General features: G+C 51.0%; 1 protein-coding gene across 1 annotated transcript in view; it reads left to right on the forward strand.

Annotated features, from left to right (window-relative positions):
- Positions 1 to 17356, forward strand: part of LOC104682480 (apolipoprotein L2-like) — a 17681-nt gene extending 325 nt beyond the window's left edge. Inside the window, 4 exon segments of the mRNA XM_010389167.2 lie at positions 10386 to 10474; positions 12145 to 12271; positions 15575 to 16412; positions 16414 to 17356. Of these exon segments, the coding sequence (XP_010387469.2) occupies positions 10465 to 10474; positions 12145 to 12271; positions 15575 to 16412; positions 16414 to 16467 (1029 nt within the window). The 5' untranslated portion in view covers positions 10386 to 10464 and the 3' untranslated portion in view covers positions 16468 to 17356.
- Positions 17357 to 18033: the final 677 nt, after the last annotated feature.

Below are 18033 nucleotides of genomic sequence, written 5' to 3' on the forward strand. Positions count from 1 at the left end.
GATCACACAGGAAAGCAGTGGCAGAGCCTGGATTTGCACCCAGGCTTGAGTCTGATTGCTCCCTCCCTCCTGCTGTACTCTTAAAGAGAGGTGGGGAAAGTGGCTCAGATGGGTTCACAAAGCTCCCTGAGCTCAGCTCTGGTTCTGACTGCCTGAGACATGGCCAGGTGACCCCAGAAGAAAGGTGGATGTTGGGGGTGTCCATCTCTTTGGGAAATTTGAAGGAATCAAAGGAGGAGGAGGAGGGGAGGTGACCCGGAGCCCGGGGTGTAATTGTGGCCTGGCCACACCCAGGCTGGCCAGAGGATGTTGCTGCTGAGGCCCAATGGCGACAATATATTTCTTTTGATATAACAAGGAACCCAGAGGTTGTCTCACCCACCCTGAGTTGGAAGCATCTACTTGTGCCAGGCCCTGTGGGGAAACTGAGGCCCTGGGAGGGGAGTGACTTGCTGAGGGTCTCATGTCAGGAGGCTGAGCAGGTAGCTCATAGGACTCCACGACTCTGGCCCTCACCTCTGTCCCTCTGTTCAGACCTCTGGGGGGATGGAGAAGAAACAGGCTGTGCTGTGTCCCTCATGGGAAACATGGCTGAGACAGGGGACGTGAGAAGGTCGCCTTGTAGAATAGTGTCTGTGGCATGATGCCAGCTTTGCAATCATGAGATTCAAAAGCCACACTGTGGAATTGTGAGTATAACTACAGGAGCGACAGCTTAGATTTCTGTGTTTGTAGAAGCAGAATCAAACCTGGAAACTTTTGGATTATTAAAATCATCCCTTTTTGCTTCAGTATCAGAGTCACAAGGGCAGATGTTGGCCTCCTCTCCACCCTCCAAGAGCTGTGTGACTCTGGGCAAGTCACCTCCTCTCCCAGCCTAAGATTTTCCCCTCTTGAAAACCTGATAGAGCTGCCAAAATACATGAAATCAGGGGGGAAATTTCTGTGAAATTTGAGTCATGGTCTTACTTGTTCTTCACCAAAAAGAGATGCCCATCAAGATAGAAAGAAAAATTAAAATCAATTCCTCAGCTGAAAGTGAAACCGAAGCTGGGCCGTGTCATCCAAAAGTTGGCTGCTTTTAGTTCAAGTAATGCCTCCTGCACCTGGGATTTCTGCCAGGCTGTGCCAGGGAGGGTGGAGGGCATCCCGGTCAGTCGTAGGGGATGCAGCTTGGAACACAACAGGGTTCCCATTGGATGCTCAGTCAAAAGGGGAGAAAGAGGCCCAAAGAGCCACACACAGGTAGAGCTGCCTCCAGAAAGCAGAGAGCTCAGGGAGCCTGGGGAGGGTTGGGGGATGCCGCAGGGACCAGGCAGCTTTGGCTGGGTCTCTGAGGACGGGTGACTTGCACATGGTGGGGACAGTGGGGGAGGCATTCCAGGGCAAGGGAGCAGCTGAGCGAAGGTCTGAGGCTGGGGATGGGAGGAGTAGATGGGTCCAGGAGGCATTGAAGCAGGGTGTCAGTGGGTGCCTGGACCCAAGGTGACTGTGGTGGCAGGGAGTGGTGAGTGTAATGTAAATGGGGAGCCAAGCAAGGAGACCCGAGGCAGATGAGAACATAGGTAGCCTTTATTGGGCTCGCTGGAGAGGTTCACCGGTCCTCTAGCGGGAGGGCCAAGGTATCGGGGGCCTTTTATAGGCGAGGTAGGTGGGGTTTGTAGGTTTCAGTTTTCCTGAGTTAGGTTTTGATTTCTGGGGAATGACGTGTCCAGGAGATTGCGCAGAGCGGGAGTTCTTTGGCGGGGTGTGGGCTTTTTTCACGCGCGGAGAGTCTTAGCAGGAAGTGAAGGGCAGGAAGTCCTAACAAAAGGTCTGCCATGCCGGGTGATACCACCATGTTGGGTCTAGATTCCTGCCTAACATTCCGACCTCTTTCTAATAAGAAAAAGGGGCGACATGTTCATCTGGCTGCTTCCTGCTGGTATAGGTCGTTGTGGGGTCCTTCAGAGGTCGGAACTCGGGTATAGGGGTGGAGTAGCATCTGATTGACAGTGACTCGGGAGACTTCTTTCGTGCGGTCCTGGATGAAGCGGAGGACACAGGGAGCTATGAGTAGCAAGAAGCCAATGATCAGTAAGGGGCTTAGAAAGGGTAGGACCTAACCGGCCATAGACGACTGCGACCACCTAAGTGAGGGCCCTGATCAGAGGTTTCTCTGGTGGAGTCTTGGGGACCGAAAACCAGGAGTGAGATATCAGCCTGGCGGGGTTTATTAGGTGAGAGGAGAGGAAAGAGGAGCGCGAGGTGCGAGGGGGGGTTGGGCCGGAGGTGAACTGAGGCCTTTAGCTTGGAGAGGAGGTCTGGTCCTAACAAGGGGACTGGACCCGAAGGAATGATAAGAAATGAGTGCGAGAAGAGGGAGCCATCCAGGTGGCAAGACAGAGGAGGAGTCTGGCGGTAGGTGGAGGGAGTGCCATCAATTCCTATGACCGTGACAGCGGAGGGATGGCTGGGGCCACTAGAGGAAGGCAAAACAGAGTAGGTAGCCTCCTGTGTCCATAAGGAAGGATATGGACTTACCCGCTGCCTGGAGCGTAACCCTGGGCTCTGTGAGAGTAGGAGGGATTTTCCAGCCTGGGCCTCCACAGTAGGAGGGATTTTCTAGCCTGGGCCTTTTAATTGTCATCAGTGTCAAGGAGCTGGAAGCCACCTCCAGTACCTGGAGGAGGGTCGTCACATGGAGGCGTAGCGACTGTCCTCAGGTTGGGGCAGTCCGACTTCCAGTGGCCCATCTGCGGACAGTTCGGACAGGGGTGAGTTGACTCCTCAGGGTTGGGGCACTGCCTGGCCCAGTGGCCTTTGTTGCCCCACTTGAAGCAGGCGCCAGGTGGCGTTTGGGGAGTACCTCCTCTCGGAGAGCTTCTGGAGCTGGCCGGCCTCAGGGCTGCTACCAAGGCCTGGGTTTGGAGGTCTACCTTCTGTTTTAGCCTCGCTTGTCGCTGAGCCTCAGCGGCTTCCTCCCTGGAGTTGTAGACCTTGAAGGCCAGTTTGACTAAATCCTGGATGGGAGTTTGAGGGCCGTCCTCCACCATTTTTAATTTTTTTGGATATCTGGAGCCGACTGAGAAATAAAGTACGTAGCCAAGACGGTTCCTCCTGCGGGGGAGCAGGTGGGTGTGGCCGATGTGAAGGAGGAAAACTGCAGTGAGGGATAGAAGTTGGAAGCCAGCTGCTTTTTTAGCTCACTTAGCAGCATAAGCATTGTCCTGTGCGATGGGATCTGATTGCCTTTTGATGGCTGCTTTTTTAGCTACCTTATCAGCATAAGCGTTGTCTTGAGCAAAGGTTGGGGGAAGAAAAATAGATTTTGGAAGTTATGAGAACTGTAGAGAGTTGAGCATAGTTTGTGATTTTTAGGGCCTTTAAGAGTATTAAAGCAGTGGCAGCCACTGCGCGCAGACATGAGGGCTAGGCTAAAACAGTAAGGTCGTTTGGACAGAAAGACTATAGGACGCGGTCCTAGCTTTTGTGTAAGAATTCTGTCTGCACTAACTATGCCTAGGAAGGAAAGGAGTTGTTTTGTAGAAAGGATTGGGGTTTGGGAGATTAGCCAAACGCGATCAGCAGAGAGAGCAAGTGTGTATTTATGAGAATTATGCCGAGATAGGTAACAAATGAGGAAGAAATTTGGGCTTGACTGAAGTAATGCGGGCTGTCTGTGAAGCCTTGCGGCAGTAGAGCCTAGTGATTTGCTGAGCCTGATGGGTGCCAGGGTCAGTCTAAGTGAAAGCAAAAGAGAGGCTGGGATGAAGGGTGTAAAGGAATAGTAAAGAAAGTATATTTGAGATCCAGAACAGAAGAATGGGTTGTGGAGGGAGGTATTGAGGATAGGAGAGCATATGGGTTTGGCACCACGGGGTGGATAGGCAAAACAATTTGGTTGATAAGGTGCAGATCTTGAACTAACCTGTAAACCCTGTCTGGTTTTAGGACAGGTAAAATGGGGGAATTGAAAGGAGAGTTTATAGGTTTTTAAAGCCCATGCTGTAGCAGGCGAGTGATAACAGGCTTTAATCCTTTTAAAGCGTGCTGCAGGATGGGATATTGGCATTGAGTGGGGTAAGGGTGATTAGGTTTTAATGAGATGGTGAGGGGTGCATGATCAGTCGCCAAGGAGGGAGTAGAGGTGTCCTATACTTGTGGGTTAAGGTTGGGGGGTACGAGGGGAGGATGTGAAGAAGGCTTTGAACTGGGGGAAAAGGCAGCAATGAGGTGTGGCTGTAGCCTAGGGATAGACAGGGAAGCAGATAATTTAGTTAAAATGTCTTGGCCTAATAAGGGAACTGGACAGGTGGGGCTAACTAAAAAAGAATGCAAAAAAGAATGTTTCCTAAGTTGGCACTAGAGTTGGGGAGTTTTGAGAGGTTTAGAAGCCTGGCCGTCAATACCTACAACAGTTATGGAGGCAAGGGAAACAGGCCCTTGAAAATAAGGTAATGTGGAGTGGGTAGCCTCTGTATTGATGAAGAAGGGGACAGACTTACCCTCCACTATAAGAGTTACCTAAAGCGTCTGTGATGGTCCAGGAGGCTTCTGAGGAGATGGGGCAGCGTCGATCTTCAGCCGCTAAGCCGAGAAGGTCTGGAAAGGAGTCAGTCAGAGAGCCTTGGTCCAGAGCTCCAGGGGCTCTGGGAGTGGCTGCCGGGCGAGTTGAACAGTCTGATTTCCAGTGGGGTCCCGCACAGATGGGACACGGTTTAGGAGGAATCCTGGGCTGTGGACATTCCTTGGCCCAGTGGCCAGATTTCTGGCACTTGTAGCAAGCTCCTGCGGGAGGAGGTTCTGGAGGATCCCCTGGCAGCTGCAGTTTAGGCGTTTGGAGTTGTGTGCTGAAGATGTGGCTGGGGTTTGTCTCACAGTGGAGCCAAGGCATTGAAACTCAGAAATAAGTTGCTACTTGGCTGCCTCTACTCTATTATTGTACACTTTGAAGGCGAGGTTCATTAAGTCCTGTTGTGGGGTTTGAGGGCCGGAATTTAATTTTTGGAGCTTTATTTAATGTGGGGAGCAGATTGAGTAATAAAATAAAATGCATATTAAGAATAAGATGGCTTTCTGACCTTTGAGGGTCGAGGGCTGAAAAGCGTCTCAGGGTCACTGGTAAACAGGCCATGAACTGGGCTAAGTTTTCATATTTGATGAAAAAGAGCCTAAACGCTAACTGATGTGGGAGAGGTCGGATAAAGAAAAAGGAACATTAACCTTGACTATGCCTTTAGCTCTAGCCACTTTTTAAAGAGGAAATTGCTGGGCAGGTGGGGGAGGGCTAGTCGTGGAACGAAACTGTAAGCCAGCCCGGGTGTGAGGAGGGGAGGCAATAAAAGGATTACAGGGTAGGGGAGCAGAGGCTGAGGAAAAATTGGGACCTAGCTCGGCCTGGCGAGGAGGGAAGAGGTCAGATGGGTCTGTAGAAAGGAAGATTAGAAAGACTCAGTGACGCTTGGGGTTGGGAGTGAGGGGACAGGCGGGAGGGAAAGAAGGAAGATTTGGGATGAGTTGCATTGGGAACAGAGACTAGGGAGGGACTGATGTGTAAAAGAATGCCTGTATGTCAGGCACCTCAGACCGTTTGCCTACTTTATGACAAGAATTATTTAGCTCTTGTAGGATGGAAAAAATCGAAAGTGCCGTTTTCTGGCTGTTTGGAGTCAATGTCATGCGCATCCGTGTGAAGAGACCACCAAACAGGCTTTGTGTGAGCAACATGACTGTTTATTTCACCTGGGTGCACGCGGGCTGAGTCTGAAAAGAGTGTCAGCAAAGGGAGATAAGTGTGGGGCTGTTGGAAGAAACATTTGTCGTATTGAATGATTGGTGATGGCCTGGATGCAGGTTTTGTATGAATTAAAAAACTAAACAGAAGACACAAGGTCTGAATAAGAAAAGGAGAGAAAACAGGTATCAAAGGACTAAGAGGCCGGGCGCGGTGGCTCAAGCCTGTAATCCCAGCACTTTGGGAGGCCGAGACGGGCGGATCATGAGGTCAGGAGATCGAGACCATCCTGGCTAACACGGTGAAACCCCGTCTCTACTAAAAAATACAAAAAACTAGCCGGGCGACGAGGCGGGTGCCTGTAGTCCCAGCTACTCGGGAGGCTGAGACAGGAGAATGGCGGGAACCCGGGAGGCGGAGCTTGCAGTGAGCTGAGATCCGGCCACTGCACTCCAGCCTGGGCGGCAGAGCAAGACTCCGTCTCAAAAAAAAAAAAAAAAAAAAAACAAAGGACTAAGAACTGGGAGGACCTAGGACATCTAATTGGAGAGTGCTTAAGGAGGCTCAGCATAGCCTTGCTAGCAAAGATATTTACTTTAAGAGGGAATTTAGAGTGGCAGTTTGGGATAGCACTAGGAGATGTCAGCTGTGATGGCTTGGAGAAACAGTGTACACTAGCAGTGTAAACATGAGCAGGGCGTTTATGAGTCGTTGAGAACGGTGAATAGGAGTATGACTAGACAGAAGACAGTAGGGATGAAAGTTTTTTTGGGGTGCGGTCCAAGTTGGTCACACAGGAGCTCAAATGGGCTGTCACCTGTCGCATTCCGAAGACAGGCCTGAATTCTGAGAAAGGAAAGTGGTTAAAGTGTTGTCTAGTCCTTTTTAAGTTGGTGACTGAGCTTGTTGAGGTGTGTTTTTAAAAGACCGTTAGTCCATTCTACCTTTCCTGAAGATTGAGGATGGTAAAGGATATAAAGGTCTCACTGAATACTAAGAGCCTGAGAAACTGTTTGGGTGATTTGACTAGTAAAGGCTGGTCTGTTATCAGACTGTATAGAGGTAGGAAGGCCAAACTGAGGAATTATGTCTGACAGAAGGGAAGAAATGACTGCGGTGGCCTTCTCAGACCCTGTGGGAAAGGCCTCTGCCCATCCAGTGAAAGTAGTCTACCCAGACTAAGAGATATTTTAGTTTTCTGACTTGGGGCATGTGAGTAAAGTCAATGTGCCAGTCCTGGGCAGGGGCAAATCCTCGAGCTTGATGTGTAGGAAACGGAGGGGGCCTGAACAATCCCTGAGGGGCAGTAGAATAGCAGATGGAACACTGAGAAGCGATCTCCTTTAGGATAGATATCCATGATGGAAAGGAAATGAGAGGTTCTAAGAGACGGGCTAGCGGCTTGTAACTTACATGGAAGAGGTTATGAAATGATGACAGAATAGAATGGGCCTGTGAGGCTGGAAGGAGATAATTTCTTTGGTCTAAGAACTATTTGCCTTGTATGGGAAGAGATTGATAGGTGGAAGTTTCAGTGGGGACCGAAGGGGGCGCAGGGAAAGAGTATCAGGAGGCTCAGAGAAAGAGGGAGAATCGTCCTTCTCCTTGCTTGAGGGAGGAGATTTCGCGAGCAAGACCTGGGCCAATGAACATCAGGCAGAGACAGCCCGGCAGGAACAAGTCCTAAAAGGCCTGAACATAGGGTACCTCGGACCATCTGCCTAGTCTCTTGAAGAAGTTGGTCAGATCCGTGAGAATGTTAAAGTCTAGAGTGCCCTCTGCAGGCCACTGAGACTGATTATCTAATTTATACTGTGGCTGTGCCACCGTGCAGAAGAAAATAAGCCCTTTGGTTTCCAGTCTTGGCTGAGACCTAAAGTCTGGAAATTAGCCAAGAGGCACCCCAGAGGGGATTTTGGGTCTGGTTTGGGCTGGGCAGCCCCCATGGTCCTGAGGCAGGCAGTCCGGAGGCAACGGGAGCGTCCTCCCACTGCCACACGGAGTGGGGGGTACGGTGGCTTCTGGGGAGGTCGGAGGTCTCCTAGTTCCCGGTGCCCGAGTCAGAAGTGATGGACGGGGGAAGCCCTGACGAGGCCACGTGGCCACGCGTTTCGGGCAGGGATTCCCGGAGCCTGCAGGATGGGGGAAAACTTACCCAGCAGTGATTGAATTGAGTCTGGGATTTGGTGAAATGGCTCCCCACTCGGAGAGGAGGTCCTAGCTCTGGGAGAGGAGAGCCTGACCGAAACTGTCAGGGGTCCGGGAAAGGGTCTCCTCCCGGGTTTCGGCACCAATGTAACGTAAATGGGGAGCCGAGCAAGAAGACAGGAGGCAGATGAGAACAAAGGTAGCCTTTCTTGGGCTCGCAGGCGAGGTTCACCGGTCCTCTAGCGGGAAGGCTGAGGAAGTCACACTCAGGGTGGGTATGGGGGGGCCTTTTATAGGGCAAGGTAGGCAGGGTTTGTAGGTTTCGGTTTTCCTGAGTTAGGTTTTGATTTCTGGGGAATGACGCGTCCAGGAACTTGCGCAGAGCAGGGGTTCTTTGGCGGGTGTGGGCTTTTTTCGCCCACTGAGAGTCTTAGCAGGAAGTGAAGCGCGGGAAGTCCTAACAAAGGGCCTGCCATGGCAGGTGATACCGCCATGTTGGGTCTAGATTCCTGACTAACAGTGAGGAAGGTGGGAGCCAGAGCATCGGAGGGCCTGTTTGCCCTGCTACGGGGTTTGAACTTGACCCTGACTTTTCATTGAAGATCCTCAGAAGGGTGCAGTGCCACCGCTGAGGGCTGTAATCCAGTGCTGTGGGAGGCAGAGGCGGGAGGATCACCTGAGGCTAGGAGTTCAAGACAGCCTGGGCAACACAGGAGATGCTGTCTCTCTGAAATTAAAAATTAACAAATTAGTCCTGCGTGGTGGTGTGTGCCTGTAGTCCCAGCTACTCGGAAGACTGAGGCAGGAGGATCACTTGAGCCCAGGGGCTCTAGGCTGCTGTGAGCTCTGATAGACCTAAAGCTCTCCAGCCTGGGTGATGGAGCAAGACAGTTTCTCAAAACTAAAATGGAAAATGACGATTTCTCAGGAAATCATTTCGACTCCTCTCTCCCTGCCCAAGGAGGATGCCCTACACCCACTTGGAGGGAGATGCTCTGCTGAGAGTCTCTGTCCTCTGCATCTGGAGAGCTTGGCTCAGAGCTGAGGTGGGAGGGAGGGCTCCCCCTCCAGGTCTCTCAGTTGGGCAGGGCTTGAGCTGGGCCAGGCGCCATCCGGGTGTCTTCCAGGAACAAAATCCCTTCCCGGAATTGACCAACCTGCAGGCTCACCCATGGAGTACACACTGTGTCCTAGTCAAGCCTGAGGGGCAGTATCCGGCCTCAACCGCCCAGCAGAGGCTCCAGACAAGGGTGGGAGCCAGGCCAACAAGGACCAAGGAGGATGGGATCCTGGGTGCAGCTCCTCACAAGTATCAGGCGTGTCTGAGGCCCCAGCTCTCTCTGCCCTGGGCTACATACCAGGAGCAAGACCTTGTCTCAAAGAATAAAGGTGTGTTTTTGTTTTGTTTTGTTTTGTTTTTCTTAAAGAAAAGACTACTGAGAGCCAGGAAGACTGAAAGAATGGGCATCTTCATGTACTGCTAGTTTGAGTGTGAATTGGTACAATTTGCATACAGAGTGGCTCTAGGTAGAAAAACTTTTGAGATGTTAATAGCTTCTGAGCTAGTCATTCTACTCCTACGAATATCTTTAGGAAATAATCTCAAATGTGGGCAGTTTTATATGAAGGAGGATATTCACTGTAGCACAATTTATATGAAGAATTAGAAACACCCTAAATCCATCAGCCAGGGAGGACAGCAGAGGGCACAGGGCAGCACCAGGAGGGCTCGGCAGCCACAGCAGGGGTTGGGCCGGCATCTGGCAGGATCCAGGTCTTTGTGCGACAGAGGACCTTAGAGAAGCGACGGGGACACAGACTGTCCACTGCAGCAGCAGTGAATTCACCAAGACGAACAGTTGAGCACAGATTGCAAGACATGGATTTGCAATGAGGAGTCATTTCCCATGAGCGTGTATACATGACTGAGTATTGTATATTTAAGGGAGTAGAGCACAGTCATTGAAGACATGGGATTGAAGGAGAAGTCCTGGCTCTAGCACTATTGTGAAAACAAGGGCAAGTTCCCTAACTTTTGTGGATTCTTCTGTGTTCGAAAGGGAAGGTGGTACCTATCTCCCGTGCTGTGTGTGATCGTCGAATGAGACACATGTAAGGAGCCCTGCACATCACAGACACTCAATACACACTGGCTATCATCAACCAGTTATCACACATGTTCCCAGGCCCAGGTCATTGTCAGAACCTTCCTCCCCATCTCTATTCCTGTGTATGGACTCCATAGTTTCTGTAAGGATCAGATGGCTGCCCCTTCTCTGATTATCTTCTCCTCATACCCCAACAGGACAAGGACCCTGCCTTGGTGTGAGAGTGAGGGCAGAGGGAGCTGGAACGAGGGGAGTTTTTGTAAACATTAGCTGGCAGGGCCCCAGGAGATAGAGAAACACTCTGGACATTTGCTGCTACCACAGAGGGATCTGCAAAGACCCAGCCCCTCCAGCCTCCCTCTGTACACAGGTGGCTTACGTTTGATCCCACAATTTGTTTTCTCCTCCTCTAGGGTTAAGAAAAACCTTCCAGTCTGAACAGTGACTGGAGAGCTCCAAGGAAAGCCCCTCGGTAACCCGGCCGCTGGCACCATGAACCCAGGTAGGCTCCCTCCCTCTTCCCTGGCTGGTTCCTACATGCACCTAGAATGGAGGGTGGTGCCTCCACAGCTGAGTGAGCCCCAGAGGAACCCAGATGGAGAAGGAGGCTGATGAGTCTGCCCTGAGCTCAAGAGAGGTCACGTGGAGTCCCCGGATTCAGGGGTCTCTGGGGGCATCTGCGTCCTGACTTCTCCTCAGGAGGGCACGGCCCAGGTGCCAACTTCCTCCCTACCCTGGCACCTACCAAATGACTCAAGTGGGGCAGGACAGCCATGAGGAAGTGGAACCATCAGGGGAGGGGAATGGGGGAAGAGCAGGGTCCAGGAGGAGGGGAGGGGTGGGAGAGGAGGTTGACCTGTTGCCCTGATCTCTCACCTCCCACTCTGCTCCTGGCTGACCCTGGGTTGTTTCCAGCAGAGGCTGGTCCCCTCCCTCCCGCTCTTGCTCTGCACCAGCCCCTCTGTTCAGAGTGGCCTTGTGAGAATGTATCATGCTTGACCCAGCTTCCAACGTAACTGGACCTCGGTCTGGCCTTTGCCACATCTCTTCTGTGTGACCTGGCGCTCCTTACCTCCCCTCTCCTGCACAAGAATAATGTTTCCCCACGTTTTCATGGGGATCAAATATTACAAGGGTACCTGGCCTGGCCAGAGCCTGCCACACAGTAGGGCCTCTCTCAGGGTTAGTTTCCATCCCCTCCACCTGTCCCTGTTGATTCCAGGTGGAAGCCACCCAGTCCCCCAAGCTGTGTTAGGGCAGCTGCCCTCCCCTGCCCATCACAAGCACCTGCTGACCAGGGATGACTGCTCCGGGCAGGGCCTCATTCCCATGATCTCAGATACCCCTTGTCAAAGAAAGATCTGAGGCACAGTAACATTTATTTGAGTAAGAAGGAATTCATGAATTAAGAAAACCAAACTGGAGGAGGCTTCGTGCTCTGGTGAAAAAATGTGGGAGACAATGTTGATCAGGTGAATATGAAACTGCAATAAGGACATTATTTGGTTGCAGTTACAAAATTGCCTGTTTTGGTTTACCTTTTTGGAAAATTCCTGGTCACATTGGTGCCAGTGGGTTTAGGAAGGTCTCCGAATCCAAGTGAGAACAGACCTTAGCCTTGTCCTGGTTTTTGACTCCATTGAGAGAAACAATTTGAGTCAAAGAAAAAGCAAATCAGTTTGTATTGCAAAGTGGAGGCACAGGCTTAGGGGTGGGAGTGCAGGCAGACTCAGAAGAGCCAGTCGGACACAGTGGGGTTTGGTGTTTCTGTCTCTGATGGTTTACTAAATTAAGGGGTTGGAGTCTGGGGAGGGCTCTCTTGCTAGCTTGAGGAGGCTGCCTTTGTGCCGTGTGCTCACCTGGTCTTCTTGTGTATCTTTCTCTTCTTACAATAGGACACTAGCCCTCTAATAGGATTAGAGCCCTACCCTTGTGATCTCATTCAGTCTTAAATGTTTCCTTAAATGCCCAATCTTCAAATATAGTCACTCGAGTTTAGGGCTTCAGTGCATGAATTTTGGGGGCCCACAATCCCTCTATAGCACTGATGACTCCATCAAATATGTCCCAAATTTGTCCCAGGAAAAATTAACATGTAACCAACGTACACGCAATGGTTGTTACGCTCCCCTACACTTTCCTCCAAACTTATCCTTTCTTCTTTCCAACTAGAGAGCAGCATCTTTATTGAGGATTCCCTTAAGTATTTCCAGGACCGAGTGAGCAGAGAGAATCTGCTACAACTGCTGACTGACGGTAGAGCCTGGAGCGAATTCATGGTTGCTGCTGAACTGTCCAGGTAACCTCCACCGGGTTACTTCCGTGGGGAGCCCCAGTGATGCCACCCAGATCTCCCTTGGGCTAGTTTTCCCTGACATGCACACCTCCTCCAGGCAGGCCCCTCTGCTGGGCTTGAGGATGACCTTCTCAGCAGTCCAGGAAGAGTATTTCCTCCCTGTCCTTTGCCTGGCAGTGAGTAGCCTCAGGCTGAGGGGACAGGAAGCCCACAGGCAGCCATGACCCTCTATGTCCATGAGTGTTGGGATCATCCAGACAGAGAAGAAATATTCCTCTCCCACTCACATGTCCTCTGCAAGTTCATGACCTCCTTAAGTTTCAAGCCCTTGAAACAGGGACAGGGTCATTTCTGCCATCTGCTGGTGATGGGAACTTTGCAAGGTTACTTTCTCACTTTCAGCCTTTCTTCATCCATGGAGTTTGATTGTGAGAAAAATGAGATCATGCATGTAAAGTGCTTAGCATAATGACTAACACATAGTAAGTGCACAGTTAACGTTAACATCTAACAACCTTGGTGGAAATAGACCAGGGTTAAGGGTCTTTCTTCCTGAAGATGGGAGCTCAGCAGAACTTCCTTTGGGACAAGTCAGAAAAATCCTGACATAACCAATGCGTGTTCCTGGGGATGCTGGCTGGGACCATTTTTTCTCATCTGAGGAATTCCATAAACACGGCAGGACTCTTCTGCTGGTCCAGGATGCTGAGAGGCTGGAGTGGAATTAGACAGCACTGGGTTTCCTCCCGGCTCTGTCTGTGTTTAGTCATGGAGACTGGGCTTATGTCATGGAGACTGGGAACTGTCATCTGTCCAATAGGAATAGCAAGTCAATGTGATAGGAGTGTGGTGAAGGCCTTAGAGTGAACTCCAGGGCAAAGGTGGGGAACCAAGGACCAAGATCCTGCCCGAAGGCCCAGAGAACAGGACCAGTGTCAGAGCCTGGGGTCAGGATGCAGCAAGAGTCAGCCTTGTCTTTGTAGGACAAGCAGGAAGGTTGAGGCACCAGGGCTGGGACTAGGGTGTGGCAAGAGAGGCACCAAGGGCTTGAAACTTAAGGAGGTCATGAACTTGCAGAGGACATGTGAGTGGGAGAGGAATATTTCTTCTCTGTCTGGATGATCCCAACACTCATGGACATAGAGGGTCATGGCTGCCTGTGTCTCTCACACCCTGCCTGGGAACTGGCAAGTTCTGGGCTACCCTTTGGGATCTTCTTCTCTTCTACACAAAGAAGCCCCTGACAATGGCAAGCAGTATGCCTTAGTGACCATCTCCATAGTAGAATGAGTTGCTGCCAATTTATGTAATTTCAGGGGTACTGAGTAGACTGACAAGTCCCCAACCAAGAAGGAAAACACTTCCTCTACCGTCTTGTCCAAATTCAGGTCTTTTCAGCATTAGCAATTTATATAGATGGTTCTGAAAGTGTCCTGAGTCTTCTAGAGGTTCCATAACATTGCACATGGCCTTGGCGTGTGCACAGGTGAAGCTGTCACTGCTAAGGCATCAGTTAGGCTGGTAACATCTGCGAGTGAGACCTGGAAGGTTGGGGGTGCAGGGGGTAGGTCAGGAGGCGGTAAGGTGGCTGGAGAGGCCATGTGGAGCCAGAATGAATACCCAGATCTCCCACTCCAGTCAGCTGGGGCAGTTCCTGGGACAGTAGCCTTCAGCCAGAAAGTGAAAGGGCATGAGGCCTTGGAAAGGAGCAGATGCCAGGCAAAGTGATCTCCTGTCTCTCTGAGGTTTGGTTTTGTTTGAATTCAAAGTACTCAGAGGTAGCCAGACTGCAATGTCTGAGGGTACCTTACCTTTGACACCCCCTGCAAATTAATGGGATTCCTAAAATCATCTTTAGATTTTATAATTCCCTAGAAGGATTCATATAACTCACTAAAAACTGCTATTTCACGATTGTGGCTTATCACAGGGAAAGAACACAGATTAAAATCAGCCTAAGGAAGAGACACACAGGGGAGATTCTGGGAGGGTTTCAGGTGTGAAGCTTCATTGTCCTCAGGATGCTGCGATCTCCTGTGTCAATGTGGGACAAGACACACGGGATGTTGCCAACCAGGGAAGTTCACCCAGTTAAGGAAACATTCCTGTGAATCACATGAAATCAGGGAGGAAGCCTTTATTCAGGATAGTTGTTACAGGGGAGGGAGACTGAGCTCAGCTCCAAATACAGTAAAGAGGAGGAGTCCACAGCCAACACCAGGGTGAGGGGCAGGAGATGGAACAGTTCTGACAGGAGACACCAGAGTAGGGGGTTCCTGCTAAACTGGCCTAACAGGATTCTTGCTAAAGGCAGGTCAGACCCTCACCCATCAATTTTGGGGGTGAGGAGCATGATCAGATAGCAAAGGGTGCTCAGACAGCAAACGGGGAGGACCCTCCCTAAACTGATTTGGAGCGATTCTTGCTGAGCCGGGGCGGTACAGATCCAGCAAGCAGCGGATAGGTGTGGAAGGCCAAGGTCGGCGCCTAGTGGAGAAGCAGCTCTGAAGAGCCCCGCTGGAGTTGCTCAAGGAGAAAGTCTTTCTCAACCCATGCCTTAGTGTCCAGAATACTTGCTGGGGTTGGATCACAAGCTGCCCTCATGACTGACCTGTAGTCTCCAGCCCCTCCCTGAGGTCTCACACCTTTAGTCCCCAGGTCCTCTGGAGGTCAGGAAAGACATCAAATAGCCCCAAACCCCATCATCCATCACATTGCTATACTGTCCTGTGGCCAAATCACCAGACAAAGAAAGATGTTCCTCCCAGGCAGGACACTCCAGGAGCCTGGCAGGACACTCCAGGATCACTTCCCAGGAGCTGAGGACACTCAGGATCACTCCAGGCAGGACACTCCAGGATCACTTCCCAGGAGCTGAGGACAAAGGAAGGCCTCTCTTTGGGAAAAGTGCATGCTTCACTTTGCTGCCATCCTGGGAATAAGGTGTCTTTGTCCCACTCTCACGGCTCTTTGTTCATCTGCAGAATTTTCCGCTCTCCAAACACTTTGGCAGTCACGGTGTTGACCTGCCCTTGCGTGAGGAGGCATCTTTATCAAACACCTACCACGAAAGAGCATCTGAGATGCCTTTAAGATATTTATTTCCATATGGAATAAGTACTGAGGAGTATCTATGATGAACAAAGTACGTTTGAGTTTGGAAGAAAATTCTTTCCATTTGTAAAATTTGTTTCTATTTGATTGATACTGAAAGCTCTGCACTTTACACAGGATAAAGATCGCATGGAGCTCATTTCACAGACAGGGAAACTGCATTTCTTAATCCTTTAACCTTTCTTTGTGCAGGGATGAGGCAGATGCGCTCCGTAAAGCTCTGAACAAGCTTGTAAGTCACATGGTCATGAAGGACAAAAACCGCCATGATAAAGACCAGCAGCACAGGGAGTGGTTTTTGAAAGAGTTTCCTCGCTTGAAAAAGGAGCTTGAGGATCACATAAGGATGCTCCGTTCCCTCGCAGACCAGGTTCAGCGGGTCCACAGAGGCACCACCATTACCAATGTGGTGGCCAACTCTTTTAGCACTACCGCTGGTGCCCTGAGCCTCCTTGGCCTGGGTCTGGCACCCTTCACTGAAGGACTCAGTCTTTTGCTCATGGACACTGCAGCGGGTCTAGCAGCAGCATCTGCTGTGACTGGGATTACCAGCAGTGTTGTGGAACTAGTAAAGCAATTGCAGGCACGAAACCAAGCTCGCAGCTTGGACCAAAGCAGCACCGATGCAGTGAAGGTGGTGAAGGAGTTTGTGGGTGGGAACACACCCAACTTTCTTACCTTAGTTAACAGTTATTCCACCTTCACACAACGCATTGGGAGGGACATCCGTGCCATCAGACAAGCCAGAGTCAACCCTCAGTTAGGAGCATATGCCCCACCCCCCCAGGTCATTGGGCGAATCTCACTTGAAGGTGGTGAACAGGTTGAGAGGGTTGCTGAAGGTGGTGAACAGGTTGAGAGGGTTGCTGAAGGCCCCGCCCTGGCAATGAGCAGAGAAGCCATGACCGTGGGTGCAGCCACTGGAGCAATCTTGCTTCTGCTGGATGTGGTCAACACTGTGTACGAGACAAAGCACTTGCTTAACGGGGCAAAGTCAGAGTTAGCTGAGGAGCTGAAGAAGCAAGCTCAGGGACCTGGAGGGGAAGCTCAACGTTCTCATCAAGATCCATGAGATGTTGCAGTAGGGCCAAGACCAGTGACCCCAGAGCAGGGCAGCCACCAGGGAAAGTGTGCCTGGCACAGGCCAGGACAAAATGCAGACATTTTATTAGGGAGATAAGGAGGACAAGGCATAGTTTATGGAAGTGAGTGTTAGTGACTTTGGCATTTTTGTAGCTGAGCACAGCAGGGGAGTGGTTAATGCAGATGGTAAGTGCACCAAGGAGAAGGCAGGAACACTGGAGCCAGGAATAAGGAAGGAAAGGGAACTGGAGAGTGTGGGGAATGGGAAGAAGCAGTTTACTTTAGACTGAAGGATATATTGGGGGAGGAATAGAGGGGAGGCATGCAGGAACCAGCAATGAGAAGGTCAGGAAAAGAACCGAAAATGCAGAAAGTCAAAGAGTTAGAACTGTTGGATACAGGAGAAGAAACAGCAGCCCCGCTACAGACCCACCCCCAGGTTTGACGTCCTTCCAAGAATGAAGTCTTTCCTGGTGATGGTCTCTCACTCTGTCTTTCCAGCATCCACTCTCCCTTGTCCTTCCGGGGGTGTATCTCAGTCAGCCAGTGGCTTCTTGATGATGGTTGTTGGGGTGGTTGTTTTGTGACGGGTCCCCTCTAGGTTACTAAAGAGTGTATGTCCCCTGCTTGAACCCTGAAGGGCAGGTGGTGGGCCATGGCCATGGTCCCCAGCTGAGGAGCAGGTGTCCCTGAGAGCTCAAACTTCCCAGAGAGTATCTGAGAACCAATCACTGAAAACAGTCCCATCGCTCTTACCCGATAAGTAAACAGTCAGAAAATTAGTATGAAAGCAGCTTAGCATTGGGAAGAAGCTCAGATCTCTAGAGCTGTCCTGCCGCCGCCCAGGAGTGACCTGTGTGTAAGTCCTAATAAACTCACCCACTCACCAAGCTGGACTTGTTCGAGTCAATTCTTTGGTCTCGTAGCTCCTTCCAAGCTTTGGGGGCCATCAGTCTCAAGTTTTTCTCGTAACGGTGGTGATGGTGGTTGTGATGGCAGCAGAGTCGTGGGGGCCTTGGCAAGTAGCCGGTGATCTTCCAGACCAGGGGACACTGATGGACCGATGAAGTTCCAGGGAAACTCGAAATGCTGTGTTGGAAAGAGGTTAATTTGGGAAGAAATGAAAAACGAAAGGAGATGCCAGGAACAGGTCAAGGAACCTTGAGGTGTGTCCAGGAGTTCAATCCCACTTGTGGTCACCAGACCTCGCCTCTCTGAGCCTCAGTTTCCTCATCAGCTATAGAAGGGGGCTAGACAAGGTGATATCTCAGGTCCACCGGCTCTCCCCGTCTTGTATTCTGGAGACTTGGGTCCAATCAACACTGATGGCTGTGCCTTTGTGGTGCTCATGGAGGCTCCCCTGGGCTCTGGGTGCCTGACTTCCCTTCCTCATGATCCTTCTTCCAGGGTCTCTGGAGCGAGGCTTCCACGGCCCCTCCTGCTCGCTCACTGGACTCTCACTTTCCCAGCTGGTCATTTCCCTGAGACCTCAAAACCCCAAGTCCACTGGGGCACCCACGGAAAGCTTGTACATGTCTCTCTTTGGCTGAGCACAGGCATGGCTTCCA

Source organism: Rhinopithecus roxellana, chromosome 13 (genome assembly GCF_007565055.1).
Source record: "Rhinopithecus roxellana isolate Shanxi Qingling chromosome 13, ASM756505v1, whole genome shotgun sequence".
In the NCBI taxonomy this organism is placed as follows: Eukaryota; Metazoa; Chordata; class Mammalia; order Primates; family Cercopithecidae; genus Rhinopithecus; species Rhinopithecus roxellana.